Genomic DNA, 19,461 nt, shown 5'->3' on the forward strand with positions numbered 1-19,461 from the left:
TCAGAGAGAGTTCCCTGAAGCAGTCCTTGATAGAGAACTAGCCATTTCTTTAAGTACCATTGATTTAAGGGAAGTGAAGATGAAAGGAATACAGACGTGGCGGCTGCTGAGTGTCAGGAGAGCAGTCGGTTAGAAGAATCTGAGAAGAGTTTGACAAAAAATGTGAGGTTGTTTATAGATATTAACGAAGACTTCTGTATTTTTTTTAGGCTATGGTTTTGTAGATTTTGACAGTCCAGCAGCGGCACAGAAAGCGGTAGCATCTCTTAAAGCAAATGGCGTTCAGGCCCAGATGGCAAAGGTAAGAGCAAGTTTTTTGTTTCTGCTTTCTTTCCCTGTGTTGTGATGGTGTTATTCAGTCTGTGTAGTGCAAATGCCAAGGGTTGGTTTGGTTTCTTTCTTTCAAATCATCTGAACTGGCAGGAATCTGGCTTGTTTACTTCAATGCTTATTTGTCTGTTGGCTCATCAGTGTTCTTGAGAACTGTGTTCTGTATGGAAGTTATTTTGTGATGTTCTATATAGCCTGTTGAATTCCCTTAAGAACTTTATAAGCAAACAGAGTTTGAGTTCTATAGCAATCAGGAAGATACCTTAATCTGTGGTGCACTGGGTAATTGCCTATTAATGTGCCTTGGAATACTCTTCATTTAATAGCCTAGTGTGTCTGTTTGGAGGAGTTAAATGACTGAATTTAATGAAAGTTTGTTGCATCTGTATTTCTTTAAAGAAGTCTGGCAACCTGGTTCAATTCCATTGACATAATTTAATAATGATTGTATCTGGAGGTCACTGGATTATGTTTTTCAGAGGTTTTGTGAGATTCACATTCGAAATCTCCCAGCAATTTGCTTGCTTTAAGACCCAATTAAATGGGAACATGCAATTGGATGAAATACCGCCTTCGGTGAATTGTCCTATATCAACATGAAGGGGGTTGTTGTGAAGAGTTTGTGGTTTAGCATAAACTCCAACAATACCCATTCTGTATGTGTAATAATTTTTTCTCCCCCCAAGAGTAGTATTAGATACATAGTAAATGCACTGGTTTGCTAGTCCTCTCAATGCACTTAATCCATTATTCATCCTCTTTCTTATTACTGCTGGGCCACCATTCCCGATTAGTTGTCTCATCTACCATGAAGGCAGCATAGGGTGCTCAGAATCCTAAAAAATTAATCTCCAACTGTAAATTTGAATATTCCCTTTAAGGAATTTGGTGGATTAAAACTAGGATTGCCACCTTTCTAATTGCTGGTAATCAGGCCCCCAAGCCTCTACCCATTGCCCTGCCCCTTCCCCAAAGCCCCACCCCTTCTCTGCCTCCTCCCTCAATGCCATGCCCTTTCCCCTCTCTTCCTCCAAGGCCCCATCTCCCTCACTTGCTCGTCTCACCCCCTACCCCGTCACTCACTGGATTGTCTCCACCTCCCTCCCACAACTGGGCTCCCTCTGCTTCAGGGCTAGGATGGGAGCAGCTGGAATCTGCCGGCAGGTAGGAGACGGCCCCGGCTGAGCAGGGGCTGGCGTGGGTTAATGACCCGGTACCTCTCCCCACCCCACGGTAACTGGACTTTTGGTGTCTAATCCGTACCTCTGACCGGACACTGCCAGGTGCCCTTATGGACTGGACTTTCTGGTTAAAAAAAACAAAAAACAAAAAAACCCAGGCACCTGGCAACTCTAAATGGCACCTGGACACACAAGCCAAAAACTAGACTGTCTGGGTTAAAGCCAGATGGGTGGCAACCCTAATTAAAATCCTAACTTTAAATTTTACCTATACACATTATTACCATGCTAGAAAAAAAAAAGCTATGCAGTACATGAGGCTCATGTACCTGCTACTGAATTGTAAACCATTGTGCCTTAAAATAACTGTTGTAAGGCTCCTTGTTGTCCGCTTTAATAGAGTCCCACAATGCAAATTATACAGTTTTATTGGCTCTTAGTTTTTACTGACATATTGTAATAAAAATATTTGCTTCAAATAGGAAAAAATGGCAAAATAAGGCATCTGAATGCCTACTGAGGATCCTGGGATTTTATTTCCCTGATACGCTATGTTTCCTTGTTAAAATATAGGAAATCTGAGACATTTGTTGACCTCTGAAAAGAAAACCAAAGGCAGGAGATATGTTCTGTGGTAAAGGTTGATCCTGAATAGCTGTTTCTGGGGGATAATCCATAATGTATGTATATCTGGTTATTTGAGGCAGAACAATCAAGTTGCATAACGAGGAGCAATAGCAGAACTCTTGTGCTGGAAAATAGCAAAGGGAATGTGTTCTTAAAATGCAGATGCTCGTGTCAGTGCGGTACAATATTACATTTCTTTAGACTATTTTGCAAAGCCAAGGGATTTGAGATGGGAAATCTGTGGCTATAGTGGTGTTTTTCCCTTTCCTGGTTTTGTGGAGATTGCTACATACCTTTTTGTGTGTATTGGGCTTATTGTATTTTTAATAGTTAGCCAAGGTGCCTAGAGTCCTGGAATAAGATTTTAAAATATTTTGTGTAAGTCAAAGTAAATATACAACTGAATGTTTCTCCCACTAGAAAAAAATCAGCATATTTAGAAAACTGGGGTTTAAAGGAAAGTCAGCTGACTTCATACAAGTTAGTACATCATACAATAGAACCTCAGAGTTCTGAACACCAGAGTTACAAACTGACCAGTCAACCACACACCTCATTTGGAACCAGAAGTACGGAATCAGGCAGCAGAGACCAAAAAAAAAAAAAAAAGAGGCAAATACAGTACAGTACTGTGTTAAATTAAAACTACTAAAAAAAAAAAAGAGAAAGATTTGAAAAGGTAAGGAAACTATTTCTGTGCTAGTTTCATTTAAATTAAGATGGTTAAAACAGCATTTTTCTTCATGCATAGTAAAGTTTCAAAGTTGTGTTAAGTCAGTGTTCAGTTGTAAACTTTTGAAAGAACAACCATAATGTTTTTTTCAGAGTTACGAACAACCTCTATTCCCGAGGTGTTCATAACTCTGAGGTTCTACTGTATTACTGAAAAATCAGGAGCCTGGGAAAGGAAACCTATGCTAGGGCTTGCAGATGTTAGAAGCCAATTTGCATGACGGACTGAAAGAGAATATTATCTGCCAATCTTTGGGACTGGAAGAAGTTGGAACAAAGATACAAGAGAAGAATTTAACCTCCGATAATGGAGACTCTAATCCAGGGCGCCTGTCTTTGACCTTCATTGAACAGTGGACATTGACCCCCAAATAATGCCAAAATAAAAAAATAAAATGTCAAAGAAATTATCAAAACCTTTTGTGTGCGGTATTTATTCATCAGTATGCCAAATGCCGTATAGAAGTGGGGTAAAACTCGCCCCTGTGGAGAGGGCCAGATGCTGTAAGTCCTACCTAGTCCTATTTTGAAGGTTTAAATGGAACTTAAGTAAGGAGTGCCTATGCTGGCCCTCTATAGGGGTGAATTTCGCTCACAGTGAATAAACATACATTGAAACTTTGAGTGTAGCATATATTATTTCACTCTTACTGGAGATAAATCTGACTCAGTGTCAAGACTGTGAAAGAGGTTCTCTCTAGTTTTTTTCTGAGGGAAATCTAGAAAATCTTATTTGGAAAACAAAATGCAGTTTCCTGGGGATTGAGTCATCTGTATCAGTTCAGTCAAATATGACAATTATTCATCCTACTGATATATAAACAGAGCCACCTCCCTGGTTTTGACCATTAGTTTGCTATGAGTTCTAGCATTTGGACGCCTCTTTGGCTGATTTTGTTTCAAATGGCTGCCACTGAAACATGTCAAACGCTAATGGATTGATGTTCAATGTTCTCTCACTATTGGAAAACGTGTTCTATCAAGATTAACACAGCAAGGAGCCATTTCTACATTATGTTTCCAATGAATGAATTAATATAGTTAAACCTGTTTTTATTTCTAAGTTTTGTTCCCTCTTGGTAAAATCCACCCTGGTGTAGAGGGGTCAGGCAGGGGTGCTCTACACAGCCTTTATGCTATGGAGGGGATTGTGCTAAGAAAGGGGCCAATATTATATCCGCTGGATTTCAGCTGGAAGCACAGAGCTACGGTCCAGTGAAACATAGAAATCCTTCCAGAGAGCATAGGATGGACTTCTTCTTTATCAAGGGTCCTGTCTGGAATATTAAGTACATTTGCCAAGTAAACATTTTTACTAATGCTGCTACGCCTAGTACAATGATGTAGTTTTTTATACTTAATTGGAGAGGTATTTTTTTCCTCTGTTTTCTTTATGTATATTTTGTACATTTAAAAAAAATCCATGTTTGCTCTCAGTGCATACTGTGACGGGTTTGGTCACAGAGACCCCCATGGGACTGTCACCTGATGTGCTGAGATTACCTCTGAGCCCGTTTTCCCTGTCAGCTTGGGACTCCAGAACCCTGTCTTGTTGAGCCAGACATGCTAGCCAGATGCAACACAGACCCAGGGTCTGGGCCACACCCCCAAGTTGCAGGCTTTTAGTGAAAATAGCTCTGCAGGTTTCCTGCCTCCAGCACCCAGACACCCAGCTCCCAATAGGATCCAAACCCCAAATAAATCTGTTTTACACATGTCCCTTTGAGACCTCATCCTTCTTTACCCTGGGGCTGGCCCACACATACACAGGAAGGCTTGTAGGTAAATAAACCTTTACAACCAATTGTCCTAGTCAATGGGAGCCATCAAGATTCTAAACCACCGTTAATGGCCCACACTTTGCATAATTACAATAGGACCTCAGAGTTATACTTCATATTTCTAGCTTCAGATACAAGCATGATACATGCATACAAACAGGATGAACACACTAGGTAGATTATAAGTTTTGTAATGACACCTTACAAGAGACCTTTTGCATAAAGCATATTTCAGTTGCATCATATTCGCATTCATAAACATATTTTCATAAAGCATATGAAGTTCAACATCACACATACCATAAATATCAGCAAATATATCGTAGTTGAAGAAATGTTTAAACAGAGAATGGCCTATGTGCTTGGGACATATAAAAGCAAGGAACATGCTATGAGAAATCTAGTGTAATACCTCTGAAGCACCTAGCATTGGCCACTGTCGGAAGACCGGACCATGGGCTAGATGGACCATTGGTCTGACTCAGCATGGCTCTTCTTATGTACACAGACAGATGCTTATACATACATAGAATTGGTGGGATTCCACTGCAGTTGTAAGAGAGGATTGGGGCCTGCATTTATACCAAATATCAGCCAAAGGGATAACTCTCTTTGGAGTTAGCAAAGTTTTAAAATATTGGTTTTTTGGGGGATTCAATCTGCCTCTCTCTGTAGGATAGGCTGATTATTACCACTACCAAAAAATATAATAATAATGTTTAATCTAATAAAGTAAACTTTAAACATTAATTTACACACCAGTAACGGTGCTAAATAGACCTCTCCGTCTGCATGGCTGGCAGAGGCATCAAGAATCTTTCATAGTGGGACAGGGAAATTGCAAAAGATGAGAGGACTTACCTCCATGATCTCACTCCCTTCCTGTAATTCTGCAGAAGCTGGAGATGTTGAGGCCAGGGTATGACTACTGTCGGCACTGGGAGAGAGATAGGAGCTAGGCTTGTCCAACTGGAGGGCACCATGTAGAGACGAGAACCTGGAACCTTCATGGAGATTCAGAGCCTTTGCAGATCTGTTGGTTTCAGGGATTGACCAAACTCCTCTCCCAAGGGACCAGCAAAAATGAAACTGCAAGGAAAATCTTACAGAATTTCCATCTCTTGTGGGGGTTACAGTAAGTGCTCCTGGTCCAGATGTGGATCAGACACCAATTAAGTCTGTTAGCTGGCTTCCTTCCTATAGCTCTCTTCCTTTTTTGTGAATTCATCTTTCTATCATTTCTCTTTCTAATCTGACATGCACCTACGCTGAAGGAGTATTATCTCTGTGCACTATGTGCTGTGATATATATACTCACCTCTACATTTGTATATAGCTAAAGCTTTTTAATTCTCTTTATTTTATTATGTAAAAAGTTTAATAGACCTTTGTTTCTTTTTAAATGTAGCATAGCACATGAATGGACCATCTGATATTCAGAATCCAACAAGTGGTTGCTTCATTTTATGAATAATTGAGATTTCTGAAATTTTCAGCCAAACAAACTCCTGCATGTTGGTTCTCTTCATATTTGGAAAATATTTGTGAATATCAGCTATGTTGACTGTCAACTTTGCTTCTTTTTTCTGATATCAAAGCAGGATGCTGGGACTTAAACGTCAATACTGAAATTGTCAAACTTGATTTTAATCCCATTCTTTAATTATCTGAAAAAAATTTCAAGCAACATCTTCTATAAAGTTAAATATTTGGATTGGCTCCTGCAAAATGATTTTCATCACTTACTGCTAGGGCACCAACCAGTGACTCCCTGAAAACTCCAGTGTGTTCAGCAACATGGAAATAGCTAGGAACTCTGTTGTAATGAAGTTGGCTGCATTCCACAGCATTTCATGAAGAACTCCACACATCCATTATCGGGCTGGTTCTTCACCAGTTGCCAAAGAAGTTTCACACTACAGGATGCAAGTGTTCTGCAGTCAAACAGTTCTATTTATCTTGCAAAAATGTTAACTATCTTACCCAGTACTTATGCACAGTATGTATCCAGTGCTGATCTGAATCAATAACAATTCCCAATTAAATTACAATGAAATATTATAGCTGCATTTCCTGCAAGAGGAAAGTGTGTGGTTCAGATTTATAAATTGAAGGTCTTGGGCTCTCCCTCCCGTTTGCCACTTGCTTTCTTATACTGACTCTACCAGGGCACAGGGTTCTTCAGCAACCATGAGCCCTGCTATGGTGTTTTACCATTCAGTTGTTAGTAATCCCAGAGATTCAATCCTCTTTTTCCTCTCCCCCATTTACTTGTGTCCTGGGTTTGCATTAAACTGACCTTTCCTAGGCTAATGGGGAATCACAGCACTGATTCTTCTCTAAGACAGACACCAGAGGGTCCTTAAGGGTTGCTATTGAATATTTGTTTTCTATTTGTTATTTCAAAGGGAACTATTGAGGAGGATAAGGACATTGCAGGGAAGCAAAATGTTTTCTTTCTCTCTGCCTTCATTACAAAAGATGGTGGGGACATACTGTACCTACACCAAAACCTAATCTTTTCTCAAGCTGAGACGCTGTCAGAGATTCAAATGAGGGAGATTCGGGAACAAACTGCTAACTTAAATATCAGCAAGTTACCAGGATCAGATGAGTTACCTACATTTCCTCTAGGAAATGAAGAATGAAGGAGTTGAGCCATCTTATTAAAAGCATCTACTGTAATAGATATGGGATAGCAGGGACACTGGATTACAGCAGAAGGATGACTGGTCTAGTCTGGAATGTCTTAGGTTCTTATCTGAAAGCTGTTAGGTAGCCAGTGTGAAATGAATTTGTGATCTTGTTCCTGTTCAGAGAGAAACCAGCCATCTAAGTGAACAGTAGAGTCAAAGAAATTAATTGATATGGAGATCAAAATGCTCTCTCACCCTTCTAGGTGTTTCTCCCATAAGCACTCAGGGTAACATGGAGGGAAGCTGGTATTGCCATTGTTTGTTGTACCTGGATAGTGAATAATTAGGGATTTATGATGGGATTTTCAAAAGCACTCAGCACTGGCCTACATCTGGTCTCACTGAAGTGAATGGGAGTTTCATCATTGCCTATAGGAATAGAATATTGGAATAGAATTGGGCTAGTGCTGTGTCTTTGAAAATCGCATCCTTAGTCTCCAGGAATCTCAGTTCAACACTTTTTCCAACTACTAAGTTCACTTAAAAAACACCCCAACCCAACCTTACAGCGCATACAAGAGTTTTCCAACTTGTAATGTTCAATCTCTTGCTATCGCTTCAAACTCATTTTTCCACGGTCCTCTGCTTTTGATGTAAAGTGTTTAACTTGGTTTCTAGATGGACTTGATTTTTTCCATAATGTAACTTTTTCTCAGATTAAAACATTCCTCTGCTTTAGAAGATTGCAGCATAAGTACTCAGTAAATATATTCCCCTCAACACTTCTCACCTGTGAATAGATAGCCCTTTGCAGAACAGATGCAAATTAGTGAAAAGTTTAGCTTACTACTGTTGCTGTGGAGTGAAGTAAATGTATGGGTTGGTTTATGTGTTGTGAACTTCAGCCAAACAGGGATTGGCACGTTTTTCATAAATACACACTGTGCCTGATGCTCCTCCCACTTATACAAGTTTAAATCTGGACTAACACTACTGAAATCAGCAGTTTGAATCTCAGGCTCCCTGTCTTTAATACTCACAGATCTATGTATCTTGGAAACTTTTATGCACTCTTTGCAAACCCTTTACATTTGAAAACAGGAAATCTGAGTGCAGTAAATGAGTTAAACACTGGAGTCTGATTCCTTTTTTCCTCCATACTCAGGAAACTCCAAACGCCCTATGCAGGAGTTATCCAACCACAAATATGCAGCTTGGGAATTTGTTGCTCGAATGGAGAGAACTGTGTCGTAGATTCAGCAAGCAGACCTTACTCATCTCGAAAAATCAAGAACACCAAAACCCCCCCTGCAAAAAGATGGTTTTGAAAAAATATTATTTTGGTGTGCAAGTGATAGGGAAGCATTTTCTTTAGTGCTATATTGTTTTAGCACTTTAGTGGGGCACTGATTGTGTTCTTGTGTAGCTCAGCACATGGGTGATACTTCTGTAAGGCGAGGGGAAAAAATCAGTGTATATAGCACGATTGCTCAGTGTAAGGCAATGACTCCTATGAATACTAGTGGAGGCTATGTGCATGCATTTAGGGGAAGAAATATACCACTTAGCCTGTGTTGGATACACAGATATGACAAGATATGATTTATATAAAAATCAGGTTTTGTTTCAGATTTCTTTTCATTTAGAAACATGGGGCCAGAATCAGATCTCCTGCAAATCTCAGTGGTGTTACTTTTGATTTGGTTTGAATCCCTAGGGTTGTGGCTCATTAAATCCACAAATGCACACAGGTGTAGGCCTTCATGTAGACAGATGCACAAGTGCTCCACACAGACATTCTTCCATGCACGTGTGCACCCACAAAAGCCTGCAAATGTTATGTTGACAAATACCCTGCTTTTGTTGTTTCCTTATTTTTAAAAAATCCCTCACACAACGTCTGAATGGTTTGCCTATGATTTTAATACGGATAGAGTAGATGCAATTTGGTTCACCAGCGAAATTACCATTTTTTATCTTTGAAAAAAAACTATATTTTCCCATAACATACTTTTATAAAATTAGACATTGATTGTGATACATGGCAACAAGCTGAGTCAAGATGGAAAATAATTATCATTTCAATCCCTGGCCATTCCCTTTGGAGCACTGAACTCACAAAGTAGGTCAAAATTCATAACTGTAAACGGCCAAATTCGAATCTCAGCTACATCAGTGTAACTTCACTGAAATGCAAAGGGGTGCACAAGTATAAGTGAGAAGAATTTTTAACCAGGGTAACATTTAAAAAAATGTGTGGGTTTGCTTATTTTTAAATTTGGGAATGGGTAAGTAATATATAGAAAACATGGCTAAGTCTGTTCCTAATATGGGAATGTGGTCTCCTACTCACAAATACACACATTCTGTTTCTTTGTCACCACATGTACCTTTATTCCTCACTTTCCCAACATGGCAGGACATAGCATAGATAGGCTCCACCTGCTGTACTTCACTCAGCTTTCTCTCCTTTCTCAATTTACCTTCTGAGCTCCATCCTTTTACTTCCTGTTCCTTGCAGTTATATATCCTCCCAGTTACTGAGCCAACTGTCTCATTAGCCCAGCAGTTACCACCCACATGTCAGTAATTTCCCCAACAGAAGCTGGTTAATTAAGGCCTCTCATGTCTGTAGTCTTCACAATGTTGCAGACACTGCAGTGACCAGGGTGCTTCAGTGAGCACCCTTTCATAGTAAGATACACCTATTATTGTACAAGAAGAGATATAGAAATCTAAATTAAAATCTTATCAGATGTAAGAAGACTAAATTCACAAACAATAAGAAACAATGATTTTACAAAGGTACCAGCCAGCAGGTGAATTGCTGAAGTGCCATAGCAGTATATCATAACTATAACAGTTATAATAGCAAGTAAAGAGACTACTGGTAGGCCTATGTGACAGATATTTTCAAGACTAGAACACAGAAGAAAATCAAACAGACAAAGACTAGTTTCAGTCATGATTAAGGCATAGCTACTATAGGTCCATGCATGGAGCTCCTTGAGTGATATGATTACATCAGAATCCCAGCTTTCTTTTTGTTTTATCTATGTTTCAAGCTCTCATGGTTGTGAAGAAAAGCTTGAGAAGATGAATCAAATGCAACTGATGCAGCAATGTCTGTTTGAGGGCTTGTCTATACTTAGAAATTCACTGAAATAGCAATTCTGGAATAATTTCAGTATAAACCCCATGGAGATACTCCAGTGGATTAAGCTAAATCAGAAAAAGGCACTCTTATTCCGGAATAAATCTCCACACGGGTTTATACCAAAATAACTATTCCAGAATAATAATTATTCTGGAATAGCTATTTTGATGCATTTCCAAGTCAAGGACTTAATCGGCAGATAGCCTGAAATATTACCTTGGAAAGGAGTAACTGCCTCATACATGTCCATGAGGTGTTCTCTCCAAAACCCACTGCTGTGGAGGCCCTGCCAACAGCACCCCAGCACAGCGTGTGGCAGGAGGAGAAGAATGCGACGGGCCTGGTCCACCCACCCACCCATGCATATATATCTTAAGTACCTGCATAAGTACTGGGGAGCCTCCACTCAACTGCTACCCTGCCTCTTCCTGGTGGGAAAGGACTCCTGCTGCTGCTCCTGTTGCTCTCAAGGGGAGGAGGCCCCTGCTGCTACCACCTTGATGCAAATAGGGTGCCATGCTGATGCCCCTGTCTCTCCAGGAAGAGAGGTGGGCCCCTTTCCATCCTCATTTAAAGTGGGAGGAAAGTCTGCCATGTGGGGATGGAGACACAGAGGGCCCCATGTCATGGTATACCTAGGCCCCTCCATTTCTTTAATCCAACCATGATTCCAGATTGTCCCTTCATCCTAGTCACAATGATCTATGCACTGTAGGTGCACACAGGGGCAGTCCACTCCTGACGTCATCTACTCACCATATACTCTGATGACCGTTAAAAAGTCAGCGCCTAGCAAGCATGACCACACTCTTTTTTTCTGAGATACCACAGTTATTTCCTATTCTAAGCCTAGGAAATAACTGTGGTAACTCAGAAACTACAGTGTGGTCTTGCTTGCTAGACGCTGAGTTTTAATGGCAGCCACTGCTATCCAAACGCATTTCAACATCTTTGAAAACCTGGTGTTTAAATTTGGACACCCCAAAACTAACACCCAGAATTTGTGGCCACTTTTGAAAATATTGGGCTGGTTTTTAATTTTAGTCCCATAGGTAGAGATGTAACTTTGGTAAGTAGGGAAGGGGTAAATTCTAGTAATTATAATTTTCTAATCAGCAATGACCCAGACACGTAGACATCTAATTTTATCCAGCTGTCAAGAGAAATGCAATGCATGTGAATAAAAGATCAAGATAATTTCTAATATTTGCATATAACTTTCTAAAGCCAGAAAATTTTGAAGCAAGGAATCTCCTTTCCAGCTGCCTTGGGATGAAGACATCAGAGTTGGAAAGTCTTAAATGGATTTTATCTACATAAGTGCTATGTCTTCTAGGGATTACCATTGACGTCTCTGTCTCATAGCTCCATTTTCCCCATACATTTTAACGGCCAGCACTTACACGCCTGTGATGGCTAGTAGAGGAAAGAGAAGAGACTCTTGACGAGTGCTTTTCTTTTTTTAACCCCAAGAGGTATCTCCTCTGCTATGCTTTTTAAGCAGTTAATATGAGATGCTATGTGTCAGTGTAATATCAGTATCACTATCTATCTGTCTGTCCATGATTACCAGCTTGCAAGCATGATTGAAAACAAATTTGTATAATACAGAATACTTTTGGGTGGCAAAAAAATTCAACAAATAGTAACTAGTTCATAAAATATGTATTCACCTAGTTCTTTGTCCCTGATCATCTTTTTTGCCTATGTACAATGAGTTCCATCAACAAAATCTTCAATGTGCATATGCTGATTCAAATCCTGTGGCTGGGAGGATAATACCTCCTCTGCAAGTGTAGCACTGGGCTGATGACCATTGATTGTAGACAAGTTCAACACACCCAGTCTACTAACCTCAGACACGTGTTAATCATAAAGTTTTCAGGCCAGAAGTGGCCACCAAATCACCCAATCTGACCTCCTGTATATCACAGGCCACCACCACCACCTAGCATCCACACATTAAACCCAACCACTGAAATTAGATCAAAGTATTATAGCCTGTAGGAGACTAAACTATTCTGTGCTATGGGCAGAGAGCAGGAGGGACTCAGGTGCACCAGTGCCTGAGGCCCCTGCAATGATAGGGAATTAATTAAGTGAGATATACCCAGCAACTTGCTCATCCCACATTGCATAGGAAGGGGAAAAAATCAAAGCCGCTGTCAATCTGACTGGCAGGAAAATTCCTTCCCAACTCCACATATGGTGATCAGTTAGACCTTGAGCATGTGAGCAAGAACCAGCCAGCTAAGTACCAGAGAAAGACTGTTTGGTGACATCTCCGAGCACTGGCCTACCCCATCCAGTGTCCCATCTCCAGCTGTGGCAATCTCTGATCCTTCAGAGGAAGGAGACCAAAAAATAACCAAACAAGAATATATATGGGGTGACCCTACCTGACTCCTGCAGGTGACCAGCTGAAGCCCTGAAGCATGAACTTTTAGGAACATAAGACATGCACAGAAAGGGACTTCCATGTGAGCTCTGCTCCTCACCATCCCATGCAACCACATCATACAATCACAGTCAAAAGTGTCAGGCTCTCTCTTAAATCTATTTACGTTGTTTTCTCCCACAACTCCTATTAGGAGGCTGCTCCAGAACCTCACTTGCCTGATAGCTAGAAACCTTCTTCTGATTTTCAGTCTGAATTGTCCATGGCCAGTTTATACCCATTTGTTCTTGTGACAACATTGTCCTTTAGATTTAATAGTTCTTCACTCTCCCTGATGTTTACTCCCCCCTAATGTATTAATAGAGAGCAATCATATCTCCTCTCAGCCAAACTTTTAGTCTCCTCTCATAAGTTTAGGCTCTCCATTTCCCTGATCATCCTAGTAGCTATTCTCTGCACCTGTACTGGTTTGAATTCACCTTTCTTAAACATGGGTGACCAGAATTATACACAGTATTCTAAATGAGGTCTTACCAGTGCCTTGTATAATGGCGTGAATCACATCTCTGTACATCCTAGGATTGTATATCCTTTTTTACAGCCCCGTCACACTGGTGGCTCATTGTTGTCCTGTGATTGACAAACATACCCAGGTCTCTCTCTTGCTTTCAAGTTCGACTGATGAGCCCCCAGCTTTCAGCAAAAATTCTTACTCCAAGACCCCGACGTGTATGACCTTGCGCTCTGTACTGTCATCCCATTTCTGTTACTCCAGTCTTCAAGGTCAGCTGGTGCTTCCTGTATAATATTGCCACTCTCCTCTGTATCGACGGTGCCGCCCAACTTTATAACAAATTTCATTAGCACATTAAGATTAAATAAGATAGGTCCAAAGCCTGATCCTTGAGGAATTCTGCTACTAACTTCCCTCTAGTCTGATAGTTCACCTTTCAGCACAACCCATTGCCTTCTCTCTGTTAGGCACCTTGCAATTCTTGTACTAATCCCCATCTTCTCTAATTTTACTAATAATTTCCCAAGTGGTGGTATATCAAATGTTTTATTGAAGTCCAAGTGTATTAGATCTAACTGCATTTCCTTTATTTAATCAACCAGTCATCTCCTCAAAGAAAGATATTGGGGTTAGTCTGCCATGATCTACCTTTGGTAAACCCTGTTGCCGTATAACCCATTTTCTGTTTACCTCTGTGAATTTAATTACGATTTCCTTAAAAATGTTTCTTTAAACATTGTTCTTCAGTATTCTGTTGTTGTCATCTTTCTCTCTGAGCCAGTGGACTATAAATGGCTCACAGTTACAGCTTTTAGAATGTAGCTGATGCGTTAATAATTCTTGCAACTGAATGAGTCCTTATAATATAGTCTCACAGTTCTCCTTTGGGAAGAGCTTAGATCAAATGTTTTCTCACAAACTCACCAAAGGCATTGATGAGACCTGGGCATGAAACTGGATGTTAGCACTAGATCATTAAAGATTACTACCACAGTATCAGTTCAAATGTATTCTAGTTCTAAAATGCATCTGTAGTCTTTACCAAGAAGCCTTGGTAAAAACCACTACCACCTAATATTGGACTCTGACTACTTAATGGCAATTCCTTTTAAGCATAAGGAATGAAACACACTGGTTGCTTGGCAGCATATACTGTAGAAGTATAAAGGAAATAGATGGTAATTTAAATCTTATTCACGTTCACTTACTCTTTTTCATCTGTCAGCAAAAAATGGAAACAACCAAAACAACAAAAAATTGAAAAACCCAAGATGAGATTTAGTGATTTACTGTCTATTTTAACTGCCTGTGGCTTGAAGTTTGAGTCACACAGCCTTTTGGGCTCTCCATACATTTCCCATAACTTGTTCTTCTAGTCTGCATAAAAGGTTATGATTCCACCACTTATCTAAACATTTTAATAATGACCTACTCCAATTATAGTATATTATGCTAAACTGGGTCCCATCATTTACATTTTTGTGTTGTTTTATTGTGGAAATACAGCATGCTGAACAAGCTAAGCAATGACCTTTGCAGTGTATTAACTTCCAAGGAAAAGCTTTGCCTGTAGTGTTTTAATGTTGTTTAAAGAATTGTTCATCAGTGTAAAGGCACCTGTTGTTAATGGTATGCCCTAATTCATGTAAAACTCCAGCCTCATAATACTGTATATTTCAAATGGTAAAATGATGTTCTGGGTGGAGATGCTAGAATTCTGAGTCACAGGGAGTCTGTGAGCCACATAGAATTCTGAGGATAATGGGGTCACAGGGGCTTTTCTGACTCAGTCTCTGTCTCTCTGCTTTATCTGCTGGATCTAAAATAATGGAAATGTTTCCCTGTCAGAATAAAAATTCTACCTTATCAGACAGTTCAGATGAAACATACAATGGCTCTCTCTCTTTTGTATGCTTAGTCCTTTAATTGTTCTTAAACTTTTTTTTTTTTGTGATGAACAAGAGTGCTGGATGCAATTTGTCATTTGCTTTCCTTTAGGTTCAGACAAATAGTTGCATCTTGCATGATTGTGATATCACGTACAATTCACTCCTCTTGTGTATGTAAGTAGTTTACAGATTGGTTTCCAGGAATACATTGAAGAGGCTAGACATTTTATATCATTCAGCGATTAGATTAGTTACCAGAGTACTTCTCTGTGCCCATGCTAGTGACTCTGTTGAATAGGTCCTCTTTAATCTCAAGGCATCTCTGAAGCATGGCCTGTGCTTATTTAAAGTACACTGCTTGGTGAAGTACCCAACTTATCTTGAGAATTTCCATGGACTTTCCTCCTCGGTGCATCATTTAAGATCTGATACTTTCATTAAACTGGTTGTTACTAAAGGTTTCATCTCTCTTTGATAGGAGGTCTTTTGAAATTTCAGCAGCTGAGAGCGATATAAAATCCATGTTTCTGTAGGTCTCCTGTCTTAATAGTAATAGATTGGATCCGTCATTGCCTGATATTTGTAGATATTTATGGCCTGTGTGCTGGTATTTATTTTATGACCTTTCCTACTGTTTTGCTTCATGTTTTGGGGGTTTTACATAACTGATGGTGTTATCTGTGGCGATGTATTTTGGATCTGTCTAAGGACATAAAACAATATTTGTATGCCTATTAGTGATGATACATAACGTGGTTTGTGAGCCGTCTGTATCGGGTTGCCACTATAAATGAGAACTGTTCTCAGTGGATTTTATTTTATCTAGCCAAGCCTATGTTAAGCACAAGCAGCAGAAGGGTTTCTTTGCAGCTCCATGAATGGGTTGCTGGGACAGCCTTAGCGACTCTCACCCAATTGTCTAGTTCTGGCAGCAAGACTAGAGTTCTTCTTAAGGGCTCTCAGATCTTAAAGTTGGCTTGGGCATGGTTCAGTCTGGAGCCATACCTGCAAGGATGTTACATTATGGTGTGGGTAGGAAACAGTTCCTCTGTGTAGTTCTGGTGCCGCTGCATCTAGATGAATGTGTTCAGGTCTGATGACCACATTATTAGAGATGTTAAAGTAGAGAGAGTTCACAGAAGAGCAACAAAATGATTAGGGCAAAAGAAAAGATTGACTTAGGACCAAAAAACCAACCAACCCAGGAATTTGTACAGTATAGCTTGGTTAACGATGTGGATGAGTGGGCTGCCCCCAGACGTCCTCTTGTGGCCAGGGTGCCTCCGCTCTGCCCTTTATTTTCTGTTTTCTAGGCCCTTTTACAGAGACTCCACACACTTGCTTGTCCAATCGCCATCCTTAGAGGGATCTGGGTTTATTCAGGCAGTAACTCAAAGGTAAAACTCAGACCCCAAAAATCTGCTCCAATGCATGCCTCTTACCTAAGACTCTGGGTTAAGCGAAGGTTTCCTTTATCTAGTCCTTTTTCTTTTTTTATGAGTTCTTGAGGAGGGGAGGTAACCCACCTGGGGTTTGGTTTGCAGTTGTCCTGCTCAGTGCTGACTCCCCTGTAGACTTTCCATAGTCAGCTCTTCCAAGCAACTGCTTCAGCTCTCTTTTAAAGAACCAGCTGCTTCTGGTTCCCTCCCTTTGCCAGTGTCTCTGGCTAGCTCAGATTAGCAAACCTGCTCCAGGCTTCGTCTCCTGCAGGTAGGTCCCTCATTCCCTCTTACTCCCTTTGCTCTCATGCAGATGGCAACATAATAGTCTACATGTTTGAAGGGAACCGATACCAAAGATACAGAGAAATGTAGTGTAAAGTACAAGGATGTGACCAGAAATAATGGGATTAAATCAGTCAGGGAGTATGTATGCTGTTTGTATGCCAGGTTTTTCCCCCTTCTGGCAGAGCATCCCGGATTGTCGCCGGAGCTTGGAGTATAAGTGAAGACTGGACCCAGGTGTTTCAAGAGAGTATGTGTAGACAACATGGTGGTTACAAAGGTAGATACCACAGTTTCCTCATCTACACCAGCCCACCAACCACTATTGCCACTGGCAGAGCAGCACTGGTGATAGCAATGGTGGGAAGTTTTAGGAGGGAAAAATGCTAGTGTAGAGCAGACCTTAGAATAGCAGAAAAAAATGAATATTCTTGAGATGTACTGAGCTGTGGAATAGTCTCCCAAAGAAAGTGATGGAAGCCTCATCAAACTGGAACATTTATAAATGGCTGGACAAAATGCTAGAGAATATGCTGCAGGAAACAATCCTGCGTTTACAAGAAGAAAGAGACTGTAATGTTTTGACACCATGCAATATTTTGTGTTTGCTTGCATGGGTATACACTAGAGGCAGCCGCTACACCTAACAAATAAATCAGAGAGAGTAAGGTAGAGCAGACTGTAATGGTGATATGTTCAGATACTAAAAAATCCTCAGCCACAGCTGATCTAACTCTTATATATCAGATAGAGAGACCTGTAAAACCATCTGCGGTAGGGTGACCAGACAGCAAGTATGAAAAATCGGGACGGGGGCGGAGGGTAATAGGAGCCTATATAAGAAAAAGACCCAAAAATTGTGACTCTCCCTATAAAATCGGGATATCTGGTCACCCTAATCTGCGGTAACCACATGTGGTGACTCCCATTATGGTCACAGTCTAGACTGTCTAAGTCAGGGGTCGGCAACGTTCGGCACGCGGCTTGCCAGGGTAAGCACACTGGCGGGCAGGGTCAGTTTTATTTACCTACTGATGTGGCAGATTCTGCTGATCGTGGGCCCCCACTGGCCGCAGTTTGCCGTCCCGGGCCAATGGGGGCGGCGAGAAGCCGCGGCCAGCACATCGCTCGCCCGTGCCGCTTCCCGCTGCCCCCATTGGCCCAGGACGGTGAACCGCGGCCAGTGGGGGCAGCGATCGGCTGAACCTGCCACGTCAGCAGGTAAATAAAACTGGCCCGGCCCACCAGGGTGCTCACCCTGGCGAGCCACGTGCCGAACGTTGCTGACCCCTGGTCTAAGTCTTTACCATCTCTGCCTTCTGTGATTCTATAAAAAAAAAAAAAAAAAATCCTGCACTGACATTTACACACAAATCATGTTTGCTGTACTAGTGAAAAGCAAGGTTTAATCCAACTGTTAACTCGATTTAAATGCGTTTTGCCCAACATGGTTGAGGCCAAATGTCTTTTGAATCAAATTAACCGGAACTGATTTAAGAGACCACATTTTTTTAAAATGGCTAGCAAATTTAAATTACCAATTTGAGACACTTTAGAGAGGTCTTCTTTTCTGAAGGTGAATGATCAGCACTTTTTGAAAATCAGGCCTTTTTTAAGATGCCTCAAATGGGGCACGCAAAATCACTTGAACATTTAGGCCTTGGAGATGTAGAATTACAGTAGATTTTAAAAAGCAACACAAAAAAATCTCAAACCTGTTGCTTAAAGGCCAGTTGACCATTGGTATCGGAAATCATCTGACAAGGCAGTATTCAGATGCAGAATAGGTTCAGACGGTGGTTTGAATGTAATAGCACCTAAATCTCCCAAGATCAGTTGCTCCCATTGAGATTTTTGCAGTCTTGGTCCAAAATTATATTGTAGGCTAGTATTGGGAGATTTTTGACTGAGACTGTACCAGGAAGAAGATGTATTCTGTCTGGTTTGGGGTCCAACACAGAAGCAAAACTATAGGGCCAAATTTTGATCTGAACCTCTCAGTGTTTGAAGGTGTATGGATTTAAAGTTCTGTTTTTTTGGCCCGCCTGTAGTTATGTGAACTATCTGCCTTTTGTTTAATGTAGTAAACGTGACGGGTTGAATACAGTGGGACGTGCCAGAAATTTTTTCCCTAGAATGTCCAATGTCCTAGAACTAATTTGCCAGCTGTGTAAATTCCAAAATATTGTCAGTTTAGTAGGCGATTTCGTTTGTCAGTTTGATTTACTTGTTTCCAAACATTAAATGGTTTTTAAAATGCTGATATTTTAAAAACAAAGTGGAAATGGGAAAATGGCATCAGTGAGAGGATGAACCTCTGAACTTTCAATTCCTGACACTTTATTTCAAAGACCCATTTACTGTAGATCTGTCATGATAAAATCTCATCTACTTTAAGGAAAGCTGGATTTTATCATGTTCGATGGTCAGGCTTTTTATTAAAGATTTTTTTAAAACTCTGTATATGATCTGTGTAGATCCTTGACTGCCAA

The 19,461-nt window shown here is 40.6% G+C and overlaps 1 protein-coding gene across 2 annotated transcripts in view; it reads left to right on the top strand.

Annotated features, from left to right (window-relative positions):
• RBMS3 (RNA binding motif single stranded interacting protein 3) overlaps window positions 1–19,461 on the top strand; it is a 545,220-nt gene that overhangs the window by 229,165 nt on the left and 296,594 nt on the right. For both annotated transcript variants that reach the window (XM_034760833.1, XM_034760834.1), the window contains exon 4: window positions 210–301. In XM_034760833.1, the coding sequence (XP_034616724.1) occupies window positions 210–301 (92 nt within the window). The remainder of the gene's footprint in view (window positions 1–209; window positions 302–19,461) is intronic.

This window comes from Trachemys scripta, chromosome 2 (assembly GCF_013100865.1).
Source record: "Trachemys scripta elegans isolate TJP31775 chromosome 2, CAS_Tse_1.0, whole genome shotgun sequence".
Taxonomy (NCBI): domain Eukaryota; kingdom Metazoa; phylum Chordata; order Testudines; family Emydidae; genus Trachemys; species Trachemys scripta.